General features: G+C 35.3%; 1 protein-coding gene across 2 annotated transcripts in view; it reads right to left on the bottom strand.

The window, feature by feature from the left end:
• PHYHIPL (phytanoyl-CoA 2-hydroxylase interacting protein like) overlaps positions 1-2,796 on the bottom strand; it is a 67,979-nt gene extending 65,183 nt beyond the window's left edge. Inside the window, exon 1 of one of the 2 annotated variants that reach the window (XM_036895072.2) lies at positions 2,705-2,796. Coding sequence is in view for 1 of the 2 variants with exons in the window: in XM_036895071.2 (XP_036750966.2) it covers positions 2,004-2,109 (106 nt within the window). In the remaining variant the exon portion in view is untranslated. Of the gene's footprint in view, positions 1-2,003; positions 2,407-2,704 lie in introns of those variants that run through there. The other variant, XM_036895071.2, reaches the window with a different exon arrangement.
• Between the last annotated feature and the right edge of the window lie 23,550 nt (positions 2,797-26,346).

The raw sequence follows: 26,346 nt of genomic DNA, 5'->3' as shown, positions 1-26,346 counted from the left end.
ATTTAATCTATGTTTAATCAATTAGAAGTCTGTAAAAAAGTAGTAATTTTCATAGATACTGTTTAGTACCAGCACCTTCCCCCAAAATTAAGTGTTAACATATTTTGTAGGATTCATAATGTGAAATGAAACAACTAAAAAAATTACAATAAAATAGCTACTACTCTAAGAGATCATAATAAATGCAGCATTAATTTTTGTACTCTACATTGTTAACTCTGTAAACTTCATAAAAGAGGAAAACAGTTTTATTTTTCCTAATATCTTTGAAACATGTGGTAAATGCAATTTTAATTATAGATAATAATGGAGCAACCATGAATTACCTATTTCCAATAACTACAGTGATGTGCTTTTGATAGATCACTGAACTAAATGAAAATGAAATATATTTTTATTAGATTCTTGGTTTTCTGTCAAACCAGTCTAGGAAAATCAAAATATTTACAATGGTAACATTACACAAAGAAATTACTTTTTGTCATTTCATTGAAGTATAAATTTAAAAATCCATAGGACTTGCTATATGGCATTTACAAATAATCTCTAGAATCTAAAAATGTAAGCTTATATATGGAATACCAAAATGATTAATTTTTTAGATGACATAAATATACGCACCTATTACTACAAAGACCAAAACCGTCTAAGGATAAAGGAAATATAAGCAGCTTTTGCATGAGTATTTATCTGTACTTCACCTGTTTCACAAATTATTTAAGTGACTTAGGCTTCAAAGAGTAATTATTCTGTCCCCTAAATTTATTAATAAACAGAAATTCAGTGGTCAGTTGACCTAAACTAAATGGTATAGCAACGCTTAACCAGGTTATTACCATTTAAATGACTTTGGAACCAAAACCTCTGCTCTCTATTTGGACTACATACTGATAAAATTTATGATATTATTGTGAGCATATTAGTATCTCTACATAACCTTGGCTTTAAAAATATTTTTAAATCATCATCTCTATACACAGTTTAACATTAATTTCATTTACAGCCACAAAATGTTCAGTCATTTGACATGTAAATTGTTTTTCCTTTGGCAAATGTCCAATTTTACAATTACTTGGCCAATCAATTACTAATCATATGACTTCTTTACAAATTAAGTTTAATTACTGAAATAGCACTGACTCTCCAACTATTCCAACTAACACAGAAGCACTATAGCTACTCATACTGCACACAGTACTAGCTTTTTTCTTCAATGTTCAGACCTGTGTTCACTCAGTTTCCTTCTTTAGAAGACTGCCAACTTTAACAATAGAATAAGCTATATAATATCCAGATACAATGGTGAGTACTCAACACATATTCTTAATCACAGCAGATATATTAGGCCACTTCCTTTACAGATTTTGAGAGTTTCTGAATCACAGACTAAAATCATAAAGCTTGTGGCTGTCCTTGGTGCTGAAACGCACTTTTCTTTTCCTTCCCCTTCACAGAAAAAACCGTCGTCCCAAACCCATTTTGAGACAACGAAGACTTCTACATTTGGGGGATCTGAAGATGGGAGGTTTTAAAAAGAAAACGGATTAAGTTTCTGGGCAGAGAATGCTAACTAGCGTGTGCGTGTGGAGGTAGGGGATGCTAGCAACATCCAGAGGTTATTTTCCCTTGGGTGCCGTGAGACCCAAGAAATCGGGACTGCAGCAAAGATCAGAAATGCCTGATCTGGGACAAGAGCTGCGGGCGCGAACGGCGGCCTCGCCGGGGCAGCTCCTGGACCAGGACCAGGCGGGCGAGGACGGCGACCCGCGCCGCGGCCGGGAATGACGGCGCCTTTCAGCTCCAATGCGCGAGCCCCGGAGTCCTTTTGTTTCTGGGGTCCAAGAGGAGGGCGAGAGGGAGGAGGGGAGCTCCCACCTGCATTTATGTGCACAGGAGGGACAACAAAAGACCTTGCCGCCCCGGCTGGCAGGGTCGGAGGAGCCACGGCCACAGCGCCTGGGCGCGGGCTCGCCCCTCTCCTTCACGGTCCCCGCCTCTCTTACCGTCCCGGTCGCACAGCTGAATGGCCTCCAGACTGAGGTTTTTGATCACCTCTTCACAGGGGCTGGTGGGGCTGTTGAGGGCATGATCCAGGCGCGGCACCTCCATTTTCCAACCCCCTTCTCAAGCTCGCCTGCTTCGTATCCAGGCTCTCTCGGTGGACCGTGTGGGAAAGAAGGGCGGGAAAGGGAAGGGGAGTGGCGGAGGGAGAGTAAAGGCCTAGGACGCGACGCTGAGAGCAGGGGCTAAGCCGCCGGGCTAGAGACCCGCTGTCTAGGCTACGGCCGTGCCAGGAGCTCGGGAGAACGTGCGGCTCTGAGAGACCAAGGCGCAGCCGGCGCGAGGGCGAGAGCCGCGCGTTCCCGGAAGGGAGGGGACACGGCGCGCGGGGAACGTGAGGAGGACGCGGCGCGCACGCGCGCGAGAACATGCCCACCTGCCGGCGCGCGGCGCTCCTCCTCCCGAGCCCTTTCACGCGCACGCACCCCCGCTGCCCTCGCGCCGAGGCCACCGAAACCCCGCGCGGGAGGCGTCGAACAGCGGAGCGCGCGGAACGGCTGGCCGTTGGGGGGCCGCGCGCTCGCCCCGCCTTCTCTCCCGGTGAAGGGTCTTTGGCGTTCTCTCCCTCCTTACAGTGTCTGTCGGAGCCTAGGTTTGCAGTGCGGCTCTGCAAGAGATGAGAGGGAGTAGATTGGTCGATTACCAAAGATTGTAAAAATGAGCCAGCAGGCTACTTTCGCTTCCTCAAGGTCCCGGGGCCACTTGCCTCAGGTACCCTGCTTGTTCAGCAGGACATTCCGTGGAAACAGCTGCGTCTGTGTGAGAAAGCGGATTGATTGAGGAGTGGCGGGGTTTAGGGACAGAATTTCGGCCATCCCGAAGGAGGGGCAAACATGGGAATTCAAAACTCAGAAAAGTAAGAGAATGAGGAAATGCCAGCTAGCGTGCTGGAAAGGCAGCAGACGTGCTTGGGGCCAACAGCCACTAATCTTTCAGACTTGACAGTCTAGCTTCATTCGTTCAGCACGGAAGTGTTAAGTGCTTACTCTATGCTAGGTATTGTTCTGGGCGCCAGTGAAGGGAGAAAAAACAGTACCTGCCTTCATGGACATAGAAGGAACATTTTCTACAATAGAAATTGTGCTTCCTTGAGTTACCCTAAACTTGTCTGCCCATTGTTTTTAACGTCACTTAAGATTCTACAATGCACTAAGCGGAGGTGCAAATAAGTTTAAAATAAAACAGATACAGGTCACAGCCTATTGACCTCTGTTTCCATTTGCTTCTTTGGAAAAATTTTTAGTTTTGTTGCTTTCTCAAGATAAATAATGATCCCCCACCCCACCCCACACCCCCACACACACCTTTTTTTAGTGTGTATGCTTGTTTGAAATTAAAGTTCCCTTTTATTGATCTTCCAATTTCAAACATAAATGTTAGCCAATAAACTAACAGCCAGATTGCTATATGCTACCTTTTCTAGTCACATCTATTTAGCTGTAACATGATTAAATCTAGTTAATTGAAGCCTCATAAAACAGAAGGACCTGCTTAAGGTAAAATAACCCTGTGAGAAAACTTGGCACAACTGCAAGTTGATAAAAATCTGTAGAAGATAATTTGACACCTTAAAATGAAACGTCCTTATTATGAACTTAGGTTATAATGAAGATGGATCCCCTTGTAGCTTCAGAGAATTCTTGTGTCAAGGTAGGGGTGTTCCCAGGGAGAGGATAAATTATTGGTTGTCAAGAAATATGACAGGATGGTGCTTCCTGGTGAATTTCCTGTGTTCTGAAACCTGGCTCTCGAGGACTATAAACTGATACTGTGAGCCCAACCAGAGTGGGTTCGTCTTTCCAAGTAGTGTCAAATTTACAAATCTCAAAATAAACTGTATAAACTAGATTACCATTTTATGGATTTACAGGTAAGAAATATAACATATTAATTGATGCATATAACTAAAACTATAACTCATATAAGTATTTATTATATGCACCTGCAGTGTCCGAGGACAATATGCTAGGTGTTGGAAATTTTATTTCAAATCTATCAGTAAAGGTAGACATTGAAAAATAAAATTATGATGGGTGTTATGAAAGAGGAAGTATGGGAGCTTGTGGAAGTACACACAAGGATCCTAACCTAGTCTGGTTAGTCAGGAAAGCCTCTAAAAGGATTTTATTAAGCAAATGGGAAATCATTGAAAGTCTTTAACTGGGAAATTAGCATGGTCAGATTTGTGGACCAGAATATTTGTGTAATGGGAAAAGGGGGTAATGTTTTTGAGAAATATCATTGTGACTTTCTGGGCATATGACCTATTCAATCCAAGACAACTTTCTTCTGAGGTTTTAGATTATTATATGAGAAATCAAAGGAAAGAATTAAATTTGTTTTTGACAATATAGGATTTTTTTAGCGTGTCATTAGGCTTCAAATCAAGGTATTAACAAGAGATAAAATATAAATTTGTTTATGGTTTAACATATCAAGGCTAGGCCTAGTGGTCCAATTTATAGCATTTCTTCCATAGTGAAGACTCTTGTATCCCTTTCTACCATACATGCTGAAACCAGAGATTTGTAAAAGGAAAATAGTGGCTATGAGGTAGGTAAAGTAGAATTCTCTTTGGCTCGGAGAATTATGGAAAAGAGGTAGAGGTGCTTAAGGAAAGCAACCAACAAGATTTTTACTCACTCTCACTTTGAGGATATCCAGTTAACTTTAGAAATATCCAGGTATGTATGGGAAAACTCCAGCACAGAGGAATTTCTGCCCCAATTCTCAGATCTTTGGGAGGATATCACCTCAGGCTGAGGGGTGGGGAGCACATTCAAATAACTTTGAATAGGGCATCAAAGGGAGGGCAGGAATTTACTTTTCAAAACTGCTGACAGTTACTTTGTACTTAGAAGGTAGTTGAGCTGAGTGCTTAAAGAGCAAGGTGATAAGGTAGTAGAAACTACAGGTTAGACCTTCTAGGCCAGGAATGTCTAGGGTACTAAAAAAGATGAGACCTGTCAGTCAGAAACTATCAGGCCCTGATCAAACTGGTAAAGCACAGACCCTTAGTTTCTCTAGCTACCACTTCAAATGAAAGAGCATCTATAAGAGATGTTACCACAGAGACCAGAGGAGGCAAAAGACATTGTTTATATCCAGTGACCCTTTGTACCAATGCCTCAAGATAATGGAAGCTTCCCTCTCCTGATAGTCCCAAATGCCATCTAAAATAGGATGTGGGGGGAAAGGTAGAAATCTGGAAGACTGAGAATCTTACCTTAAAAAGCTTAACTTTACCTAAAGGAGCTGATGAAAAAACCTATTTTAACCTAGGTTCCTGGATTAGACTATAGTACCATTATTTCACCTCCTCTGTATATCAGTGTGAATGAGATTTCATGAAGATGACCAAATCAGTTTTAGATAAAATGAATATCTTTCTTTCTCTTTTTATATCTAAGCTGTAGTGTAATTGAAGTCCCCATACACTTACATTATTTAATTGTTAGCTTAATGTGCCCACAATTACAGTCAAAATCATAACAGTAACTCAAGGTCTAACTCAAAAGGTACATTCTCTGTAATTATTATTCCCTCTGCCAAAAAATCTATTTATTTATTTCCATGGGGATTTATTAATAGTTATCTACCGACATAATCACACTATGATTTATACATTATTAGTATACATGAAGAATCAAACTTAAATTTGAAAAGGATTTTAAATATATCCTAATTTAATCCCTTATCCAATGTTGAAGCTCTTGACAAGAAGTTGTTTATCTTATAATAAATAGTAAATTAAAATTCTCATGAAGTAATCCAGTTTTACTCATTCTGAGCCCAAATATGCCTCCTATAAGGTCAATACAAAGGCTTTAATTTTCCTCTCTGTTGGTCATACATAATGATGATTCTGCCCATATATATTCAATTTTCTGGCTAAATACTCCTAATTCTTTCTAACATTGCTAATATCACACTGCTTTGAGTCCCTCGATCACTCTGGACATTCTCCTCTGGCTGGCTCATTTTTCTCAGATTCCATAGGTGAACATACCAGATGTGGAAATATTGTTAAGAATATAAAGGAAAACACAGTAGTGTTATCACCATTTTTGCTGTATATGCAGGCATTGTAACAGCCCATGGGCACATTAGCTTTTCTGACAGTGATATCACTGCCCAGACATCCTCAACTTGCAGTCACATAAAACCTATACCTCTTCCCTGAACATTTCTTATTTCTCCTGTAATGTACGTTACATGCGCATATTTTAGTATTTGCACAGAGAAAATACTTAGTAGTATATCCTGAGTTATTTGATTAATTATATTGCTGCGACTTGCCTGAAATTTTATTAAACCTAAAGAAAAAAGTAGGTTATGAAGTCCTTTAGGTAAGCTGATAATTGCAGAGGTCATTCTTATATGACCTGCAGCCCTAGGCACAACCTAGTTTTTTATTAGGCAGAAGGCACAGTGAGAACCAAAATCACAGATAGAAGCAAATTCCAAAAAAATTCATAATAAATGAAACTGTGTTTTTTCTTTCTTCTTACTACCATAACTTTTCCTAAGTTTTTATTACAACTGGCAGGAAAAAGGATATCTCATGATGCAAAGTTGAAAGTAACTCGAATGTTCTAAATACTTTATCCTGACTCAAGTTGAGTAGTGTCTGGACTTGTGAAGATCCAATGAAAGTTTTGTATGAATATGAATACATATGGAAGTGTTGTATGAACTGCAAAGTACCTCACAAAGTTAGGAGACTGTTATTATGGGACACTTAAGAATGCCATTAAAAATGATATCTAGCTTATTTTAGAGTAAACATTTCTGGAAATAGTTTAATAATGAAATATTTAATAGTTATTTTAAGCATTAAGAACTTACATATTTATCTTTATGGTTCAGTGTGTTGGGGATCCTGGTTCAGTGTGTTGGGGACCCTTAAAATTTCATCAGGGAGTGTTAGCTTTTGTTTTTATCTGAGTGGTAGATTTTTGCCAGGTTTATAAGCAAATATCAATATTGAGTCTCTCTTCAATATTTGATTTCTACACTCCTAATTCTGTATCACCAAATGCTGATGGAAGAAGGTGAAGAATTGTGATGACTTGGTTCGTTACAAATTCATGCTGTCAGAGTTCAGCTTGCTTGGCAATTCACTGGCTATTGCTGATCTTTTCTTTTTAAAACCCCTCCCTCCACTATCAGTTTCAAAAGATGGATGTCTGCCTCTTTTTCCTGGAAAAAAAAAATGAAAATAGAGTGAAGTTTCTCATTCATCCTTATTTGTAGCTCAGTAGAACCTGGTAAAGCTTGCTACTTTTTCTTCCCTCATCTGTGCTCTCCATTCAGTGCCTGTGTAGTGAAGAATAGAGTTAGCTTCTGATTTTTACCCCTTCCAGCTGCTTTGGTCTTTTTCTTTCCTTTCTCCTTGTTTTAAAAAATTACCTTGCATGAACCAGTTACTAATTTCTTAATATTGTAAGGTATATAAAGAGCTTCACATTATAAATTGTGAAGTGCTATACAAGTGTTATTCATCGCCTCCATTTCCATTTAATCCTTATGCTTGTACCCATCTCCACCATGTTGATTTCTTACTCTTCAAATGTCATCTTTGGATTTGGTGAGATTTTGCACATCACCAAATATAAAGGCCTCTGCCATCTGCATCCTTCTCGATATTTCAGCAGTTTATTTCTGCTGAACTTCTATAGCACTGAACCCTACTGGATCTCTCCCTTCATGTGTGCTTAATGTTTATAACTCTAGCTTCTAAGCTGCCCTCTTAACTGTAGGTGTTCTTTAAAGTTCAGCCTCTGACATTATGTTCTTCCCTGTTTAAAGCCATTTCCTCTGAGAATGCATATATTTCCGTGAATTTTAATGCCTTCTTAATGTTTAAATTCTCATCTTTATCATCAAATCCCTATCTCAAGTCTTCAACTATAAACAAAAGCCATTCCCCTATTACCAATGAACATTTTTATTTACATTTCCATACCATTTCTCGTTAACTAAGTAACCCCCCAACTGATTCCTTTTTCTACTTGCCCCCATTGTAGTTACTAGCAGCAGTATCCTGTCACCACTGCCCTATTACCAATGAACATTTTTATTTACATTCCCATACCATTTCTCATTAACCAAGTAACCCCCAAAACTGATTCCTTTTTCTACTTGCAGCAGTATCCTGTCACCCAGCATCACCTACCTTTCTAATTTTCTTTTTCTCTTTAAATCAAACTACCCTCAAAACAACTAAAATTTTGCAATACTTCTTGGATGTGTCACTTTTTCCTGAATTACAAGTATACATTTAGGTTCTCATTATTTTGGTCAGATGATTAAAATTACCATGTACATAGTCTTCTTATTTTATTCAACCTATGCTGCTACTATGATCAGCCTGGTAAGACACTTTGTTTATCAGAACATGCTCAATAAATTACAATGTCTACCTATTTTTGTTCTGTAGTTAATGATAAGCTACTGAAGCTTTTTAGGCAGGTATATGACAATTGGAAAGCAGTGTTATAAAGAGATTAATCTGACCATATTTCATAGGATGAATGGAATGGAGAATAATGGGAGTTTAGATGATTATAATCCAGGCAAGGAATTATTAGGTATTATAGACAAGGAGAGTAGGATTGGTAATGAGTGATGTCACACTATTGTGTTTCTGAGATTACTTTTAAAGAAACACAAAAAGGAAAGGCCCTTCAATATTGTGATATTAAAGAAATTATTCACTCATAATATTGATGGTTTTACACTATAAATTTAATACTATATTTTAGTATCATATATCATATGAAGCAAGAAACAATTTATTGTACATACTTTTTCCATATTTAAAACTCAGTAGTTATTTTCCAATGATATGCAAGCAGATTAACCTTAAGAACTAAAGCAACATCGAGTCTTTATATTGGTGAATAAAAAAAGCTCAACAAAAAATTAAAAATGGCTCTCAGAATAGCATGTCTCAGAATACCCTCTGTTGTCATTAGGCAAAATTTAAAAGGAGTTCATTGTGGGGGAAAGAATGTTGGGAGATATGAAGAAAAATCATATCTCCCAAGATTGAGAGCCTCTCGCTTCTTTGGTCCTTCCCCTTCTTTTCAATATTCAATATGTATTACAGTAGAGTATTTTCAGAATGTATTCAAGTACACAACCCTCTGTAAGTACCATTTCAGGGAATCCTGAAAATAATTTATATATGGTGAGCAAAGTTACAAGTATATGGCCACAATCAGTTTGTCACAAGTGAGAGAGGCTTATTAAAGAGATTACTCAGTCCATAACATCCTCTGAATGATGATTCATTGTTATGTATGTATGTATCTTTCTAGTATTGAGTTTTTCACTAGGCTCAAAATGAATTCACTTATTATCTTTACATTATTGACAAATGGGTCTCTAGTCTGTTCCCCTCAAACACAGCTCAAAAGTGCTCTCCTGAAACCCTGATTTAGTCAGTCCTCTTAATCTAATCACAGAAATATTGTGATGAGTCTTGAGTCTTTTTGTAGGATATTTACCTTAGCAGTATTAGAGCTGTGACTCTGATAATAACATATTTTTATTTCCCAAAGTTCTTTCTAAGCTAAAAGAGATACCTGTACAATCTTTATAAAGCATTCTCATTTTTCTGAACTCCCAACCCTCCCTCAAATTGTACTGTAACACTGGTGATGTTGTATGTCTCACATTTGCCATACTCATTAGTAGGTTAAGAAGCCCTAATTCAACAACCATATTTTGCCTTGAGACTTTATCTGTAATATTTGTGTAAAGAAAACTAACACTGCATTTGACGGCAGTTTAACTCTCTTGACTCCATCCTAACTAAGCCTGCTCCGGGATTCATAATGAGAAAAACTTCAGAATGGGCATAGGCTTATTGAAGAGATTACTTAATCAATAACATTCTCTGAATGATGATTCATTGCTATGTATGTATGTATGAAGTCAGTGCACACTACTGAGTGGCCATGAGGTTTTCTGTGATGATACAAAAACAACACTGTCCTTGCCAACATCTCTCCCTAACCCAAATTATTGCTGTTATCCTAGAATGCAAATAAATGAAGTTGTTTCTGGTTAACTAATTTTAGCAAAAGGAAGTGGTATCATAAAAATTAGCATATTAGCTATCACAGGAGGGGCTTCAACTAGAGAGTGTCATGTGAGGGCTATGAACAGGTAGCTATCACCTTCTGCTCTTCCTAATAATGTCCCCATCATTAGGACACATAAATGAGACTGTAGTAATTGTGTAATATTCTTAAAGGCATAAAATTCTTTAAAGGCTGAAAGTTTTTTTGAACCACTACCTTTCCTGTTTGAAACTCATATTCCATGATAGTTAAGCCAAGTTGTATATGACTGTGTCTAGCAACTACAATACTACTTCTTCATGAGGCAGACTGTTCTGTCTATAGAGAGCTCCAGAGTCAATATTATATGCAATCAAAATCAAAAACTTCCTCTTACTATCAGTGTTTCTCCATTTAGCTTAGAGACACCAAGATTAGTTAATTCTTCACATGACAGCCATATATATATATATATATATATATATATATATATATATATATATATATATATGATTCAAATATATATATATATATGGTTCAAATATATATATATGATTCAAATATATATATATATTCTTCACATGACAGCCATATATATATATATATATGTATATATATATATGATTCAAAATAGCGTATCTCTTTTGATTTCTCTTTTCTCTAGTCTAAATCATCCCAAATACTGCAGCTTGTCTCAAAAGATACTGAGTTCTTATTTTCCCTTTGAATATGCTCTAAAATTATGTATTTCCCCCTAAAATACAGTGCCCAGAACTAAACAATATAATGGGTGTGGTCTGATTACAGTAGAGCAACTCATCTGAACTATTTGATTACAAATAAGTACTTTTACATAAATTTTCAATTCACTCATATTAAAAATGTTCTTTATCAGGTGACAGTGTATAGCTATCATATTTGTAAAATCCTGCACAGTTATTTTCATTTATTATTCCTCATGATAACCTTCTTAAAGTTATATATTTCTAAGCTGAAAGAAATGCCTATGGGTCTCATTTTGACAAATCACAGATGATTTTAAAGCTAATTATGTATAACATATCAAAAATGAAATAACCATCATAGTGTAGTTACATTTTATGTAGTTTCTTGATTACTCTGTGGTCCTCAAGACCTTTAAATCAGGGTATGTCATGAAGCTTGATAATAAGATTTTCTATTTATAGCAAGTGTCATATAACCACAAAGTATTTGTGGCTTCCCACATTTTATGGGACAGATCATGGGCAAATCTTCCATGGTGTGAAGGTGTTGCAACCATGAAATGCAATAAAGAAGCCTTATTTCAGATACTCACAGAGCAAACCTGACAGCCTTATAAGGATTTAGTTGATGATAAGGGAGATTATTTCTTTGCTTTCTCATGTGTTATTTCTTTTATTACAGAAGAGTCCTATATTGCATTTACTTTGTCCTCCACAAAAATGTTGTTCAGATAAAAAGCAGTTTGACTCTTTTAGATACCACAAAACTGGGCAATAAAGGACCCTTAATGAAACATAAGCAAAGAGAGACTAAGTCTACAGAGACACTACATAGACATAAGCCTACAGAAAAGGTCCTAAAACTCCAAAGAAGCAGAATGATACAAATATGAAGTTATATTCTAAGCTATCACCTGACAAAATTGAACTTTTAAGATAGAGTAGGCATATTTGGTTTCATTCTTGCCACATACTATGTTCTGTTGCCCTGGTTTCTGTTCCTTATTATTGCACTGTCTTATATCCATGGACCAGTCATTCTTTCTAAATCTTTTTCTTTTCAAAAAGAAATTGTAATAGCCAAAAGCCCATATGAGAAGTGGGGAGAAGGAAAAGATGACAAAACAAAACAGATATGATACTCAATAGAATGATTATTGGTCTTCATTAGCTCATTTATTTCTCTCATAAGGGTGTCCTTATATGGGTAACAACTGTTTACTTCAGGAAATCATTACGTATTCAGTCAAACTAATTTCTCTGGTGTCACATGAACTAATGTAGCATCCAATTTGTTTTATACTTTTAAAATATTTTTTGTGTGTCTTATTGAAACCATGCTAGAGTTTCTTAAAACACAGTTCAAAATGATTTTGCCCTGTGTCTTCAAAAGAGATCGCAAATGTACAGTCATGGAGGATCCAAATGATACTTACTGGTCTCACCTTAGCATGAGCAGCAATAGCCTATGGGTCAAAAACCTGCAGCAATAGCCTTATGAGTCAAAAATCTGTAGTTGATTTGTTTCTTTGCCACTTCACATAGAGACTTAATCTCGATATATTTAGTTTCTATTTCAAGCCTTTTGTTCTTTATTTTTCATTCTTAAGGCTTCAGTGTTTTTTTTATCAAGACAATGGCCTCTAAATGATTTGGAAGGGTAAACTTGTGGAATTGTTTATACAGCTGAGTGATAAAATACTTAAAAGCTTCATCCTTGATGCCTTGACTAGATTTATCTGCTCTCTGTCCCTCAATTTCCCAAACTGCAAAGAAAACATCTACAACTGTCAGTTAGAAACTTCTTTTTCCTCTCTCTCTCTCTCTCTCTCTCTCTCTCTCTCTCTCTCTCTCTCTCTGTCTCTATCTTTTTCTGATGTCCATGGCCTGTGGCTACTTAGTACAAGGAGGAGGTTTACCACATGATTAGCTTAAAGACTGTAATCAACAAATGTAAACTCTGTTAGTTTGATTAATGCAATTTAACAAAGATTTTTAGTACTTCTTTTGTGTAGGATTCTAAGTACTGTGACACAGAGAAGTGTTAAGACTATTCTGAGATTGCATTTCTCCTTGAGTAATTCATGAAAAGATAACAGTCTGCTGCCATTGAAGAGACTTCAAATTCACACAACTAATTTGCTTTCCATGATATGGTATGCACTATAAACATTTTGTTGTTGTTGTTTTAGGCCAAAAAGGATATTGATATTTTCTACCATGCCAGTGTATAGGCTAAAAATATATAAAATATGACATTGGGCCTTCAATCTTAATTCTCTTCTTTCATTTTCCATGTTGTTGTTTTGTGGTGATACCAGTTGCTTGGCATTCTGTGACGTGCACGTGCTTAGATTATCGATTTAGCAGAGAAGGATATATGAAGGAAGGGGGAAGAAATAGAAAAACTTAAAAAAATTTATCAAGGTATTTTTAAGTACTGTTGTTTCACCTTTTTACACAGAAAAATAGAGCTTAGAATAAGGGAAAATGTGGCAAATGTGTAGGAGAGAAAGAAAGAATGTGTTGTGTGAGCACAATGAAGGGAGAAATTAATTTCAGCGAGAGGAAATCTATGTGAATAAAACACTTGTCCTAAGTGCTGTGAAGTACAATACACTAAAGTGTCATCAGGTTGCTTCTCTGGGCTCTACATTGTACTAAAAGTGCTGTTGATTCAGCCCTCTTAACCTGTAGAAGGATCACAAACGCATTTATCTTACCCCTAAAAACATACTTTTTTCTTTTTTTGTATATGTATCAGAGAAAAATTGTTTGATTAAATGGCCCAATGTCAGCATACCTGATATGTTCTTTTAGATTGGGTCCTTCTAATGAGCAGGGAGGATGACTGCTCTATATACAGAAGCCAATTAGCAATGATGAAGAATAAGACGAGGTATATAGACAACTTTAATTTCATTTGATATAATGAAAGTACTTGTGTATGCTGTAAAATACTGCCATATTATTATAAAGGCTAGTATTTAAAGTCTTTATTTTCTTGTTTTATCTATAAGGATTGCTCAGGTTGGTCTAGCAGTGCTATTCTTTGAAAATCTGGGTTTCTGATTATTGATGCAACTCTGGTTGATTTTAAGATTACATATCATACTGTAAGTTTTGATTTTTGAATTAAAAATGAATATTGTTTCCTTACACTATATTCCATGATTAATATATTAAAGGTGTCTAAGTCTATTTAACCTAATGTATGATAAATATAAACTCATGTTTCTCTTAATTAAAACATGAAATTCTGTAACCAAAAATATATAAAAATTACATGAGAATATATCTATATTTATATTATAGCAATTTCCATGTTTATAACCTCAATAATTCTCTTCTCTGCACATGTCTTGAAATAATGCCTAGAAAAATAAACTGGACCTGGTTTATAGATGCTGCCTAACATTGCCACAGCACATGATTTCTCAAATTTATAAATAGCATCACTAGTCTATACCTGTTCTGCTACCTATAGGCACAGTAAAATAAAATGATTTTATAGAATATAACTTTTCAGTGACCACTTTTTATCTCAGTTAGTTTTTCATTGAGATATGTTTCTGTACATTTGAGGTTTCCACTTATCTATTTGGTATAATTAAGCTCCATATTTATAAAATATGAAAGTCTTTGTATCTCAGCTATACATTATAAAATTATAAAATCATCTTTTATAGTAATTCATATTTTATTACCAGACCATTTACTCTTCTCTTTTCCTATTGTGTCTTCTGAGCTTTTGCCAGGCATATGCTACCAAGAGATAACAATTCACACTTTCTCTTTGACCCCAGTGTGAAGTTACAGTTACTGAAAGATAAAATACAAGTGAAATATTTCTAATATATCTTACATATTTTCCTAGTTAAAATATTTCTGAAACAATGATAATTATTAAGCACATTTAGATCTATTCTATATCCTATAATTTCAGGGATGTAGGATTATAAGTGACATGGATAGCACATGTTTTCATAAGATCTTTATAGTATATACTTCTGTATAGTTTAATATATGTGAACTTCAGAGGTGAAATGGGAGCCTCTTATTTACCCTGAGCCTGAATGGCTGATGCCCTTCTCAGACTGTGTCTACACACTCCTAAATTGTACTGATGTAACACACAAATTCTTGAGAATAAACCATTATCTTAAATTAACACCAACTAATAAGATTAAACTGAGTTAACTGATTAATATTAAAAAACTGACTTGAATGAATAAGATTTGGGTATCATAATGGCAGGCAACATTTTTTTGAGAATTTATAGGCAATGTTCTAAGCATTTTACATATATTAATTCTTTTAATACTCATAACAACTCTATAAGGTGGATGCTATTTTTATCTATATCTTACAGATAAGGGAAATGAACACAGAGGTTAAATACATGTTAAAAGTCACAAAGCTTTAATTTGAACTGAGACAGTTTGGCTTCAGGCAGAGTTCTAACCTTTACTTTCTACAAAAAATTTAAAAAATGAATGAATAAATAAATAAATATATGGAGTGAGAGAGGAGAATATATATGTATGTGCTCAAATTGAGTGTTTTCATTTCTTAGTAAGAAAAAAATACTGAGTATAGTTACACCACTTAATACTATAGTTAAAATTTTCAGAGAAAGAAAAAATCACACTTTTCTTACCTACTGAAGAAAGAAAAACACCCACACATAGTAATTTTCAACTCTTTACAGTATTATATTATTTCTTTAACCATGGCCTATTGACAAATTTTCTTTCTCTCTTTCCATCCTTCCTTTTTCTTTCTTCCCTTCCTCTCCCTCCCTCCCTTCCTTCCTTGATTCCTTCTTTTCTTTCTGCGGTGATGGTGATGAAATGCTAGAGACTTGAGGAATGGCTAAAAGGTCACAAAGATTCTATTTCCTACATCCCCAGCTTCATCAATCACAGTTTATAAAACACTTTTACTTATATTGGAAATAGAATGACTGTCTATTTTTTATGAAAAAAGACACACCTATTCTCAAATCCCTTGAGTGACAGAAGGAGCACACATAGTCTATGATTCTAGATTCAGCCTAAATTACAACTTCAACCGTCTATTGAAGGTTCATTCTGTAATCTAATGCTGCCCCTGGAATTACCTACAGTTGATATTCTGAAAAAACCTATTGAATGAGAATTAAAATGCCCTTACAAATAACAAATTGGAATCTTTAAACTCATAAGGAATTTCCTTGATGATGTTTATTTACTTCCTATTCTTACTGTACCTGTTCAAGATATGGTGAGCCATCTATCTTTAGCACTATTAATTTTACGCTATTGGCGTACATAGTAGGTAACTGAGGAAAAGAAAACAAAATAGCAAGCTGATCATAATGCCTATGCAATTTCTTTTATTCAAAATAGAAATGTAACTTGATCACATAATCACTTGCAATTTTCTATACATAGAAGCATTAGCCTGAAAGTTTGCAGATACACAAAATAGTGTGCTGGTAAATTGACTCTACAAAACCCTGATTTGTAGTATTTCACTAATTTTGATGGTATAAATACTTTCACTGTACGCAGATTTCAAGCTACTAATCGTTTAACACCTGGCTCACACAATTCCTGAAAAGGTGGTTATCAGCTCTTACAACTAAATGTATAATTTAATAACTTAGTTACTTAGTCCCAGTGATAATGACTGCAGTAGATTGATTGTATTATGGTCCCACTACTTCACACCTCATGTATCCATACCCTTTGCCATGTAACCTTAAAGTGTCCTCCCACTGTCGTTTTGGACCCATGCACATGACTTTGACCAATGGGATGTTAGCAGACATGACACAAGTGGAAGTCTGAAAAAGACCCTCATATTTCCACCCTTTCTCTTTAAGTTCTGTCATTGCCATTAGAAAATTTGGGCTAGCAGAGCCAAATTGTTCCTGTCATTGCAACTAATACCATCCTAATTCAGTTGGCAGCCAACCATGCCAAGACATGTGAGTGATCCAGCCAGGATTAGAAATCTGTTTACCTGACCTACTGTTGAGTACAGATACATGAGCAAGTCTAGCTCAAGTAACTGGAGCCACATGGACATGTGAGAATAAATACACTTTTAAAATGTAGTCATTGAGGTTTCATGGTTGTCATATAGGATTATTTTGTCAATAGATAAGTGATACAATGATGCTATTAATTGACAGGCTTTAATTGGGATGAAAAAATTTATACAAAGAACAATGTGTTTTGTGAAGAGAGATCAATCAAGCCTAGGTTTGAATCTGAACTCTACCACTTTACAGGTGGATGGCCCTGAGAAATTTATTTAACTGCTCTTTAGGTTTCTTCACTTTTCAGCTGTGGATAACTCGACTTTCAGGGTTACTTTAAAAATTAAATATATAAATGTCTGTAACTAAGAGCATGGATCTAGAAACTGACTGCCGAGGGATGATTTCCAACTGCACCATTTTAATATTGAAAGCACTTAAAATTATATAATTTTTATTTAAAGCTAATACATTGTAAGAGCTCTCTATACCAGAATTTGAGAAAGTACCTGGAATACAGTCGGTATTCATTAAATGGTAAATATCATGTAACATAGTTATTTGTTCACTATAGAAAAATGAAGTTGATGTACTGGTAAAATTAGTTATAATAATAAGTTATTTTAAAATTTTTTGAGGAGCCAATTGGCTTAACAAGAGTAAAGCAAGTTTGTAGGAATCCCTTTAATTTCTGGAAAACAAGCCCATCAAATCTTTATTCTAATAGCTTCCAAGGAGGAAATTTTAAGTCGGGACACATAAGTAAATTTTAGGGGTCAGTTTAAATTGTTAACAGGGTTATGATGTTTTTACCTTTCTTTCTAGCGTACTCATGCAAACTAGCTTTTCTACTAAGGAAGAAACTGAGGGATTGAAGAATGTCTGTCAATTCTTTGGTAGGATAAAGCCTTCATAGATAAGATGAAAAAAATTAGAAAGCAAGTCAGAAAGAAAAAAGATTCAAGAGATAAGAGATAATCAAAACCAGTGCCAAGATGTTCACATGGAGTGGAACCTGCCACAGAGTAGAAAGAGTAAGAATTCAGTAAATTGTGAATTTTTACATTCTGCAGGTGACTCAACATCCTTTGCTTCATAGACCAAGAAGAGGGGAGCTATAGGCAATAATAAATTACCACTTCTTGTAGGAGGACTAAAATAGGGTAGTATGTATTTGCTTTATCAGAAGTGGAGTGTGGCAGGCATATATAGGCATGAAATTGAATTGACATTTGGAATATCTGCCCCCTTCCTGGAGTGAGCACCTAAGATACATCAGCAAGCTTGCCAAGATATATGAAACCTACCAACTGTTCCCTGTGGAGACAGATTTACATAGGAGGATTGAAAGAGCCAGAAGAACCCTGGAACACTTTTTCGTGACTTGGTTTGGGAAGGGAAACTGGAAGACTAAGAGAGACACAGATGGATTTAGATCTCAAGTTGAAGATAGTGATTTTGGCACAAAAAGCAGAATGTAAAAGTTAAAAACTGCTTATACAGATGCTATTGGAAAATACAGTTTTATTTTATTTATAATTTGTTACACTACAGTGATGGATTCCTGATAAGGAATGAAATAATAGGTAATGAAAGACTGGGAAGAGCATGCATGAAAATAGATTTCATCTGATTATTAAAGACTGAATTTGAGGAAGAAAATATATGAAGAAAATACTACAAGATTAGATGCTTTGGAAAATATCAAAGAAAAAAATATTGCTTGCCTAGTAATTCATGAGAGAAAATAGCAGAAATGAATCAGGAACAAGGTTAGTTCAGCATGTAGCACATTTTCTGACAAAATAAGTGCTCAATAACTATTTATAGATTGGTTAAATATATATATATATACAGTGCTACAGAATACTTTTGAAATAATGCCTGGATTTTTAATTAAAAAATAAACCTGAACATTTAATGAAGAGGGGAAAACATCTCATGAATACCAAGATTTGGTGAGATTTACTTAATTACTGGAAAATGGAAACAGGAGAGCACTCTTCTATGGGATATGAGAATTGCTGCACTTTTAGGCTTGGTATTGCCAAGAATAAGTCCCTGACTGTATATTGCCCAAGTTATTCCTCAGTTATGTGTTTGTAGTAAGCAACTTTGGAGGATGAGTTGATCTTTCTCCAGACAAACAGCAGATTTATTCTTGCCTACTATGCAAGTAGCAAATTCCCCAAGCTCAGTGTTCCTCTCTTCAAAAGCAGCCCACTGATTATGAAGGCATCCATTTAAGACCACTTGCATTATCCCTCTGCAACTTGGAGGGGCATAGGGAGCTAAAGCAAACCAACAGAAAGTTTTGGGTAATGTTTTGTCATGAGTAATGAAGTCCTTTGTCTCTAATTCAGGGATCTCATCTCTTCTGCCAGCATCCATGAAACAGTAACAGATTAGTTTATTAGATTGTAGGAAAGGTAAAATCTTAGATGTTTTATATTTTTTGACAAAAATTTGAAGTCTTAAACCCAGTACCTCAGAATGTGACCTTATTTGAAACTAGGGTCTTTGCAGATATAGTCAAGCTAAGATGAAGTCATTAGAATGAGCCCTAATCTGATATTACTGGTGTCCATTTTATCTCTTCAGTTTGTCGCCACTAAACTAGCCTTACAAAAAATGTTAAAGGGACTTCTTTAAGTGGAAAAGAAAGGGCATGAATTAATAACAAGAGCACATATGAATAAATCTCACTGGAAAAGTAAACATACCATAAAGGTAGTGGTTTCATTATTTATAAAGCCACTATGAAGGTTAAAGGACAAAAATAATAAAAACAACTATGATTACAATGATTAGTTGATGGATTCTAAAGATAAAAAAGATGTAAAATATAACATCAGAAATAAAAAGAAGGATCCAACTTATGGTATTAAAGATTTAAAATGGACTGTTATAGATAGAAGTTGTTACATGTAAGCCGCATGGTAACCACAAAGCAAAAGCCTATAGTGAATACACACAAGATAAAGGGGAATATAAACAAACCACTAAATAAAGTCATCAAACCATAGGGAAGAGACCAAGAGAAAAAAAGCAATAGAATACATACAAAAATGCTAGAATACAATTAAGAAAATGGCAATAAGCACATACCTATCAGTAATTACTTTACATGTAAATGGACTAAATTCTCCAATCAAAAGATACCGAGTGACTGAATGATAAAAAATAAGACCCATCTCTAAGCTGCCTACAAGAGACACAGTTTAAATGTAAGTACACAAACAGACTGAAAGTGAAGGGAGAGAAAAAGATATTCCATGCATATGGAAACCAAAAGAAAGCTGGAGTAACTATACTTATATTGTCCAAAATAGACATTAAAACAGACTATCTTATATAAGAGACAAAGAAGGGCATTACTTAATGATAAAAGGGTAAATACAAGAGGATATAACATTTGTATATATTTATGCACCTAACGTGTGCACCCAGCAAATAAATACACATAAATATACACAGCAAATATCATCAGACCTAAAGGGAAAATAGCAATACTATGATAGTAGGTGGCTTTAATATACTTCTTATATCAATGGTAGATCACCCAGACAGGAAATCAATAAGGAAACATTGTCCTTAAATGATAAGCTGGACCAGAAAGGCTTTTTGAAGAGATATTTACAGAACATTCCAACCAAAAGCAACAGAATGCACATTCTTCTTAACTGTGCATGGAACATTTTCCAAGACAGATGAAATTTTAGGTCACAAAAAAGTCTTGATAAATTTAAGAGGACTGAAATCATACGAAGCATCTTTTTCATCCACAATAGTATGAAACTAGAGATTAATTACATCAAGAAAACAGGGAAATTCACAAAATTGTAGAAATTAAACATCATGCTACCGAACAAGCAATGGGTCAAAGAGGAAAACAAAATTAAAAAATACCTTGAGACAAACAAAATGGTAATGTAGCCAAAATTTATGGGATACAGCAAAAGAAGCTGTAAGAGGCAGATTCATAGGAATACAGGCTAACCTCATAGAACAAGAAAATTTCAAATCAACAACTTAATTTTTTTACCTCAAGGAACTAGAAAAAGGACAAATGAAGCTTAAACTTAGTAGAATAAAGGAAATAACAAAGATTAGAACAGAAATAAATAAAATAGACACTAAAAAAACAATAGAAGAGATCAATGAAACTAAGTGGTGGTTCTTTAAAAAGATAAAATTGACTAACCTTTAGCTATACTTGCAAAGAAAGAGAGGATTCAAATAAAATCAGAAATGAAAGAGATGTTACAATGGTTGCCACAGATATGCAAAGGATCATAAGAGACTATTGTGAACAATCATATGCCAACAAATTGGATAACCTAAAAGAAAGAAAATACAAGAAACAAAACTGAATCATAATATAATACAAAATCTCAACAGACCAATTACTAGCAATTGGATTGAATTCAATTAAAAAACCTCCCAAGAAACAAAAGTCCAAGACCAAATGGCTTCACTGGTGGCTTTTACCAAATATTCAAGGAAGAATTAATATGAATTCTTCTCAAACTTTTACAATAATTAGAAGAGGGAGAATATTTTCTGAATATATTTTACCAGGCTGGCATTACCTTGATACTAAAAACAGTTTTTTTTTAGTATCAGTTACGATAGCCAACATAGAAAAGACTAGGTACAACCAATGCTGGAGAGGAAGCAGAGAAAGGCGATCCCTCCTACACTGCTGGTGGGCATGTAAGCTAGTTCAACCATTGTGGAAAGCAATATGGAGGTTCCTCAAAAAACTAAAAATAGAAATACGGTTTGACCCGGATCTCCACTCCTAAGAATTTACCCAAAGAAAGCAACTTCTCAGATTCGAAAAGACATATGCACCCCTATGTTTATTGCAGCATTATTTACAATAGCCAAGATATGGAAGCAACCAAAGTGTTCATCAGTAGATGAATGGATAAAGAAGCAGTGGTACATAAACACAGTGGAATACTATTAAGCCATAAGAAAGAAACAAATCCTACCATTTGCAACAACATAGATGGAGCTAGAGGGTATTTGCTCAGTGAAATAAGTCAGGCAGAGAAAGACAAATATCAAATGCTTTCCCTCCTTTGTGGAGTATAACATTGAAGCAAAACTGAAGGAACAAAACAGCAGCAGACTCACAGACTCCAAGATGGGACGAGTAGTTACCATAGGGGAGGGGTGGGGAAGGAGGGGTCGGGGACGGAGGGAGAAGAGGATTGTGGTGTATCATGATTGGTGCACATGGTGTGTGTGGGGTCATGGGAAGACAGTGTAGCTCAGAGAAGGCAAATAGGGACTCTGTGGCATCTTACTACACTGATGGACAGTGACTGAAATGGGGAATGAGGGGGACTCGATAATAGGGGTGAATGTAGTAACCACATTGTTTTTCTTTTGAAACCTTCATAAGAGTGTATATCAGTGATACCTTAATAAAAGAAAAAAAAAGAACATAGTGAGAGGTATCACACACCCTAATTTCAGACTATATGATAAGTTATAATAATTAAAACAGTTTTCTTCTGGCATGAAAACAGACATATAGATCAATGAAACAAAATAGAGTGCCCAGAAATAAACTCACTTGTGTAGGATCAATTAATTTATGACAAAGGATCTGTGAATATACAGTGGAGAAAAGACAATCTCTTCAGTAAATGGTGTTGGAAAAACTGGATGGCCATATGCAACACAATGGACCACTATCTTATGCCGTACACAAATATTAACTCAAAATGGATGAAAGACTTAAATGTAAGACCTAAAGCCATAAAACTCCTAGAAGAAAGAATAAGCTGGAAATATTTACAGGCATCCTGGAGGCGCAGGGAAGAGAATCAGTCTGTGAAGGGGAAATGAGGGGAGGGCAGGGACAGGAGGAAGACAAAAAGAGGGAAAAGCATCCTTGGGAGCCAGACACAGGAAACAGAATAATTAGTTAAAGCCCTTCCCTGCAAGGAGGGAAGAGAGAGGTGGGAGGGAGGGGCATTTGCCTGTGGGCAGGGAGATAGGAGGGGGTGTGCACCTCCTAGAAGAAAGAATAAACTGGAAACAAAGAAGAACAATCCCTTGCTGCAGCCTCTGCCTAAGGACTAATTTGAAAATATGAATGCATCCCCAAGTTTGACATAGGTCTTGGTGATGGTGTTTTGAATCAGACACCAAAAGCAAAAAAAAAAAACTATATAGGGCTATATCAAACTAAAAAGCTTCTGCATAGTAAAGGAAACCAACAAAATGAAAATGCATCCTACTGAATAGGAAAATATATTGCAAAGCATTTATATGTTAAGGTGCTAATATCCAGAATATATAAAGAATGAATACAACTCAATAGCAAAAACAAAACAAAACAAAACAAAGACAATTAAAAAATGGGCAGAATATCTGAATAGACATTTTCCAAGGAAGATATACAGATTCCAATAGGCACACGAAAAATGTGCCCAACATCAATAATCATCATGGAAATGCAAATCAAAACCACAATGAGATGCCATCTCATACCTGTTAGAATGACTATTCTGAAAAGACAAAACTAAGTGTTCTCAAGGATTTGGGGAAAGGGAACCCTTGTGCTCTGTTGGTGGGAATGTAAATTGATACAACCACTATTAAAAACAGCATGAAAGTTTCTGAAAAATTAAAAATAGATCTACCATATGATTCTGCATTTCCTCTTGTGGGTATTTATGTGAAGCAAACAAAGACACTAATTGAAGAGATATATGTACTCCCAAGTTCATTGCAGCATTGTCTACAATGCACTAAGTGTCTCAGTGGATGAACAGATACAGAAGACATAGTATATATCTACAATGGAACATTATTCAGCCATAAAAAAGAATGAAAGCCATTTGTGACAACATGGATGGACCTCAAGGTCATTCTGCTAAGTGAAATAAGAAAGAAAATGCCATATGATCTCTCTTACATGTGGGGAAATAATATTGGGGAAATTACAATATCTAGATACAGAGAACAGATTGGTAGTTGCAAGAGGTAGGGTATGAGGGGGAGTAATGGGTGACCTGTCCTTTTTTTAAATTTTAATAAATTGAATTAAAGTGTAAACACTTTTAAAGCAAAAATTTTTAGCATCTAAATGTTTTAAATGTTTTAAATATTTAATATTTTTTCAAATGCCAAAAACAAAACAAAATTAAAAAACCAAAAATCAAATAGGTTGTGATTAAAGTGATCAAATGATGAGAGATCATAAGGAGGCCAGTGTTAAATAGAGGAGAGGTATATTTAATCTTTGGAGGCAGAAAGAATTGGGTTTAAATATTATCTCCACCACTTACTAGCTGTGTCAGTTGTGAAAGTCCTGTTACTTTTACTAAATCTCTATTTTTCTCATCTATAAAGAAGGGGTAAAAACCTATTTGGTTGTAAATTATGAATTGCATGCAAAATACACTCAGGCATGAACTTATGCACATATACATAAAAGGCTTAGCAAAAATAGGTGTTCAACAAATGGCAGCTCTTATTACTGCTTAGAAGATAATAAATGAAGGAAAAGATTGGCCTATATGGGAATAGTGTTTATTACTAATCCCTCTTTATATCAAAAGACAGGAGTTTTCTCCCCAAAACAACAAATGGGTGAGTCTGTCATTTCTTACACACTTTCAATCAAGACTTCGTTTAGTCAGTAATACCTAAGGTAGCTCATATATTCATTCTATAGAAAATTTAAACTTTGGGGCATGTGTGTCCAAAACGATTATTCCTCAAATTTTAATTATATACACATTGCATGAGCTGTTGCAGTTGGAAAATGGATAAACATAATGGTACTGGCAAATTTATTCAATCTATCTGAATATGCCACATACAAATCAATTGTGTGGTGACCTACTTGAATCATTGAAAGAGCCAAATAAGTGATGACTTGTGTGAGCTGGTGGCTACTTGGCTATATGTAGACAAAGCCCTTGCAATGAATACTTGGGATCAAAACCCAAAAGGGCACAGTTGATTTGTTCTAGAGTGTATAGTGCTAATATTTTAAAATGTGATTAAAGAGCTATGAATTTTTATTTAATAGTTACAGTATAATTAAATATACAGGATCCCAATGGAGTTGTCCCTATTTTTTTTTTACATTTCTCTATTATCTACTGATTAAAGATTAATTATGGGTGAGAATAATTTGATTTGAGTTTTTATATATAACCAAAGTTTAAAAAACATGAAAAACTACATAAAGCAAAGGACAATTTTGCAATGTTTTATGAAATACTAATGACAACAGCAACGCACTGTTTACTTTTGTTCTAAGCTATTAAAGCCATTGGCTATAACTATAATGTTTTTATTCTCTTCTTATTTAGAGATTATAATTATCAGTGTGTTTTGAGTGTATAGAGTTTCCTAGGAGGTGTGTTTCCAGAGAAGGAAAATTGTGGACATTTGCTCACTAAATTGTACTAAACGTGAATCTCATACATTGTTATTTCAATCATGTAACTATACCGCCTGACAAAATTAAGATACAAGAATAGTAGGCCAACTCATTATCATTATTACTTTATAATGATGATACAAGAATTTTTATTCTGACACCAATTTAACTTTCTGTTCTAAGTAGCAAAAATACTTAGGATAATGAAAACTATATAAGAGAAAACCTACATTTAATCAGTTAGTTTGAGACTGAATTTACTAGCACATTCAATATGACTCATGTGCATCATTTGGGAAGGGATGAGTATATTTTTTATATGGAGTCTCCATCATTATTTAATTTGTTTTTCCTCTTGGGTTCCCTAATTACTTCTTTATCCCTCATCAAGAAGACATTTGAATATAAGGAACAAATACTTTTTTAAATGTAAATAAGGTATATGTGTATGACAAAGGTCCTGAAAAACCACAGTTAGCTCTCAATTCAGGATAATTATTAGAATTTTATCTTAGGTAACTCAACAGGTTTTTTGTGAGTCAAAGATAAATGTTTGTTTCAGAAACTTAATGTGGTATGTTTGTGTGTATTTGGGTGGCATTTTATAGTAGTACCATGATTTGTTATTGTCCTATGTAAGGCTGAATATATGCATATGATGTTGGTGATTGCTGATTCTCTAGGAATAGAGTCTCTTAGGAGCCCATATTCTAAGAATAGGTACATCCTACCTTACCTGCTTCTTATTGCTTTGTCTTCCCTTTTTGCATCTTCCTTCCCATTTCTCTATCTGCAGATTTTCAGTTCTGTGCAAGTTTTTGTCCTGTCCTGGTAAGGGAGGACTCATCCATATGGCTGGTTTAGGCACAACAGACATGTAAAAAGATTTATGAAATGTGTGCCTTCTTGCCTATATCAGCCTGATTTTTCTGAAGAGATGTCACCTGTGCACAAGAGGGCTTTTAATGCCTGTTTATTACTGACAATGAATAATGGACCCACTGCTTTAATTGTAAGTGTATACAGAGTGGCAACAATCAT

This window comes from Manis pentadactyla, chromosome 8, assembly GCF_030020395.1.
Source record: "Manis pentadactyla isolate mManPen7 chromosome 8, mManPen7.hap1, whole genome shotgun sequence".
Lineage (NCBI taxonomy): Eukaryota > Metazoa > Chordata > Mammalia > Pholidota > Manidae > Manis > Manis pentadactyla.
Note: the sequence above shows the minus strand (reverse complement) of the source record. Positions and strands in the feature narration are given on the sequence as shown.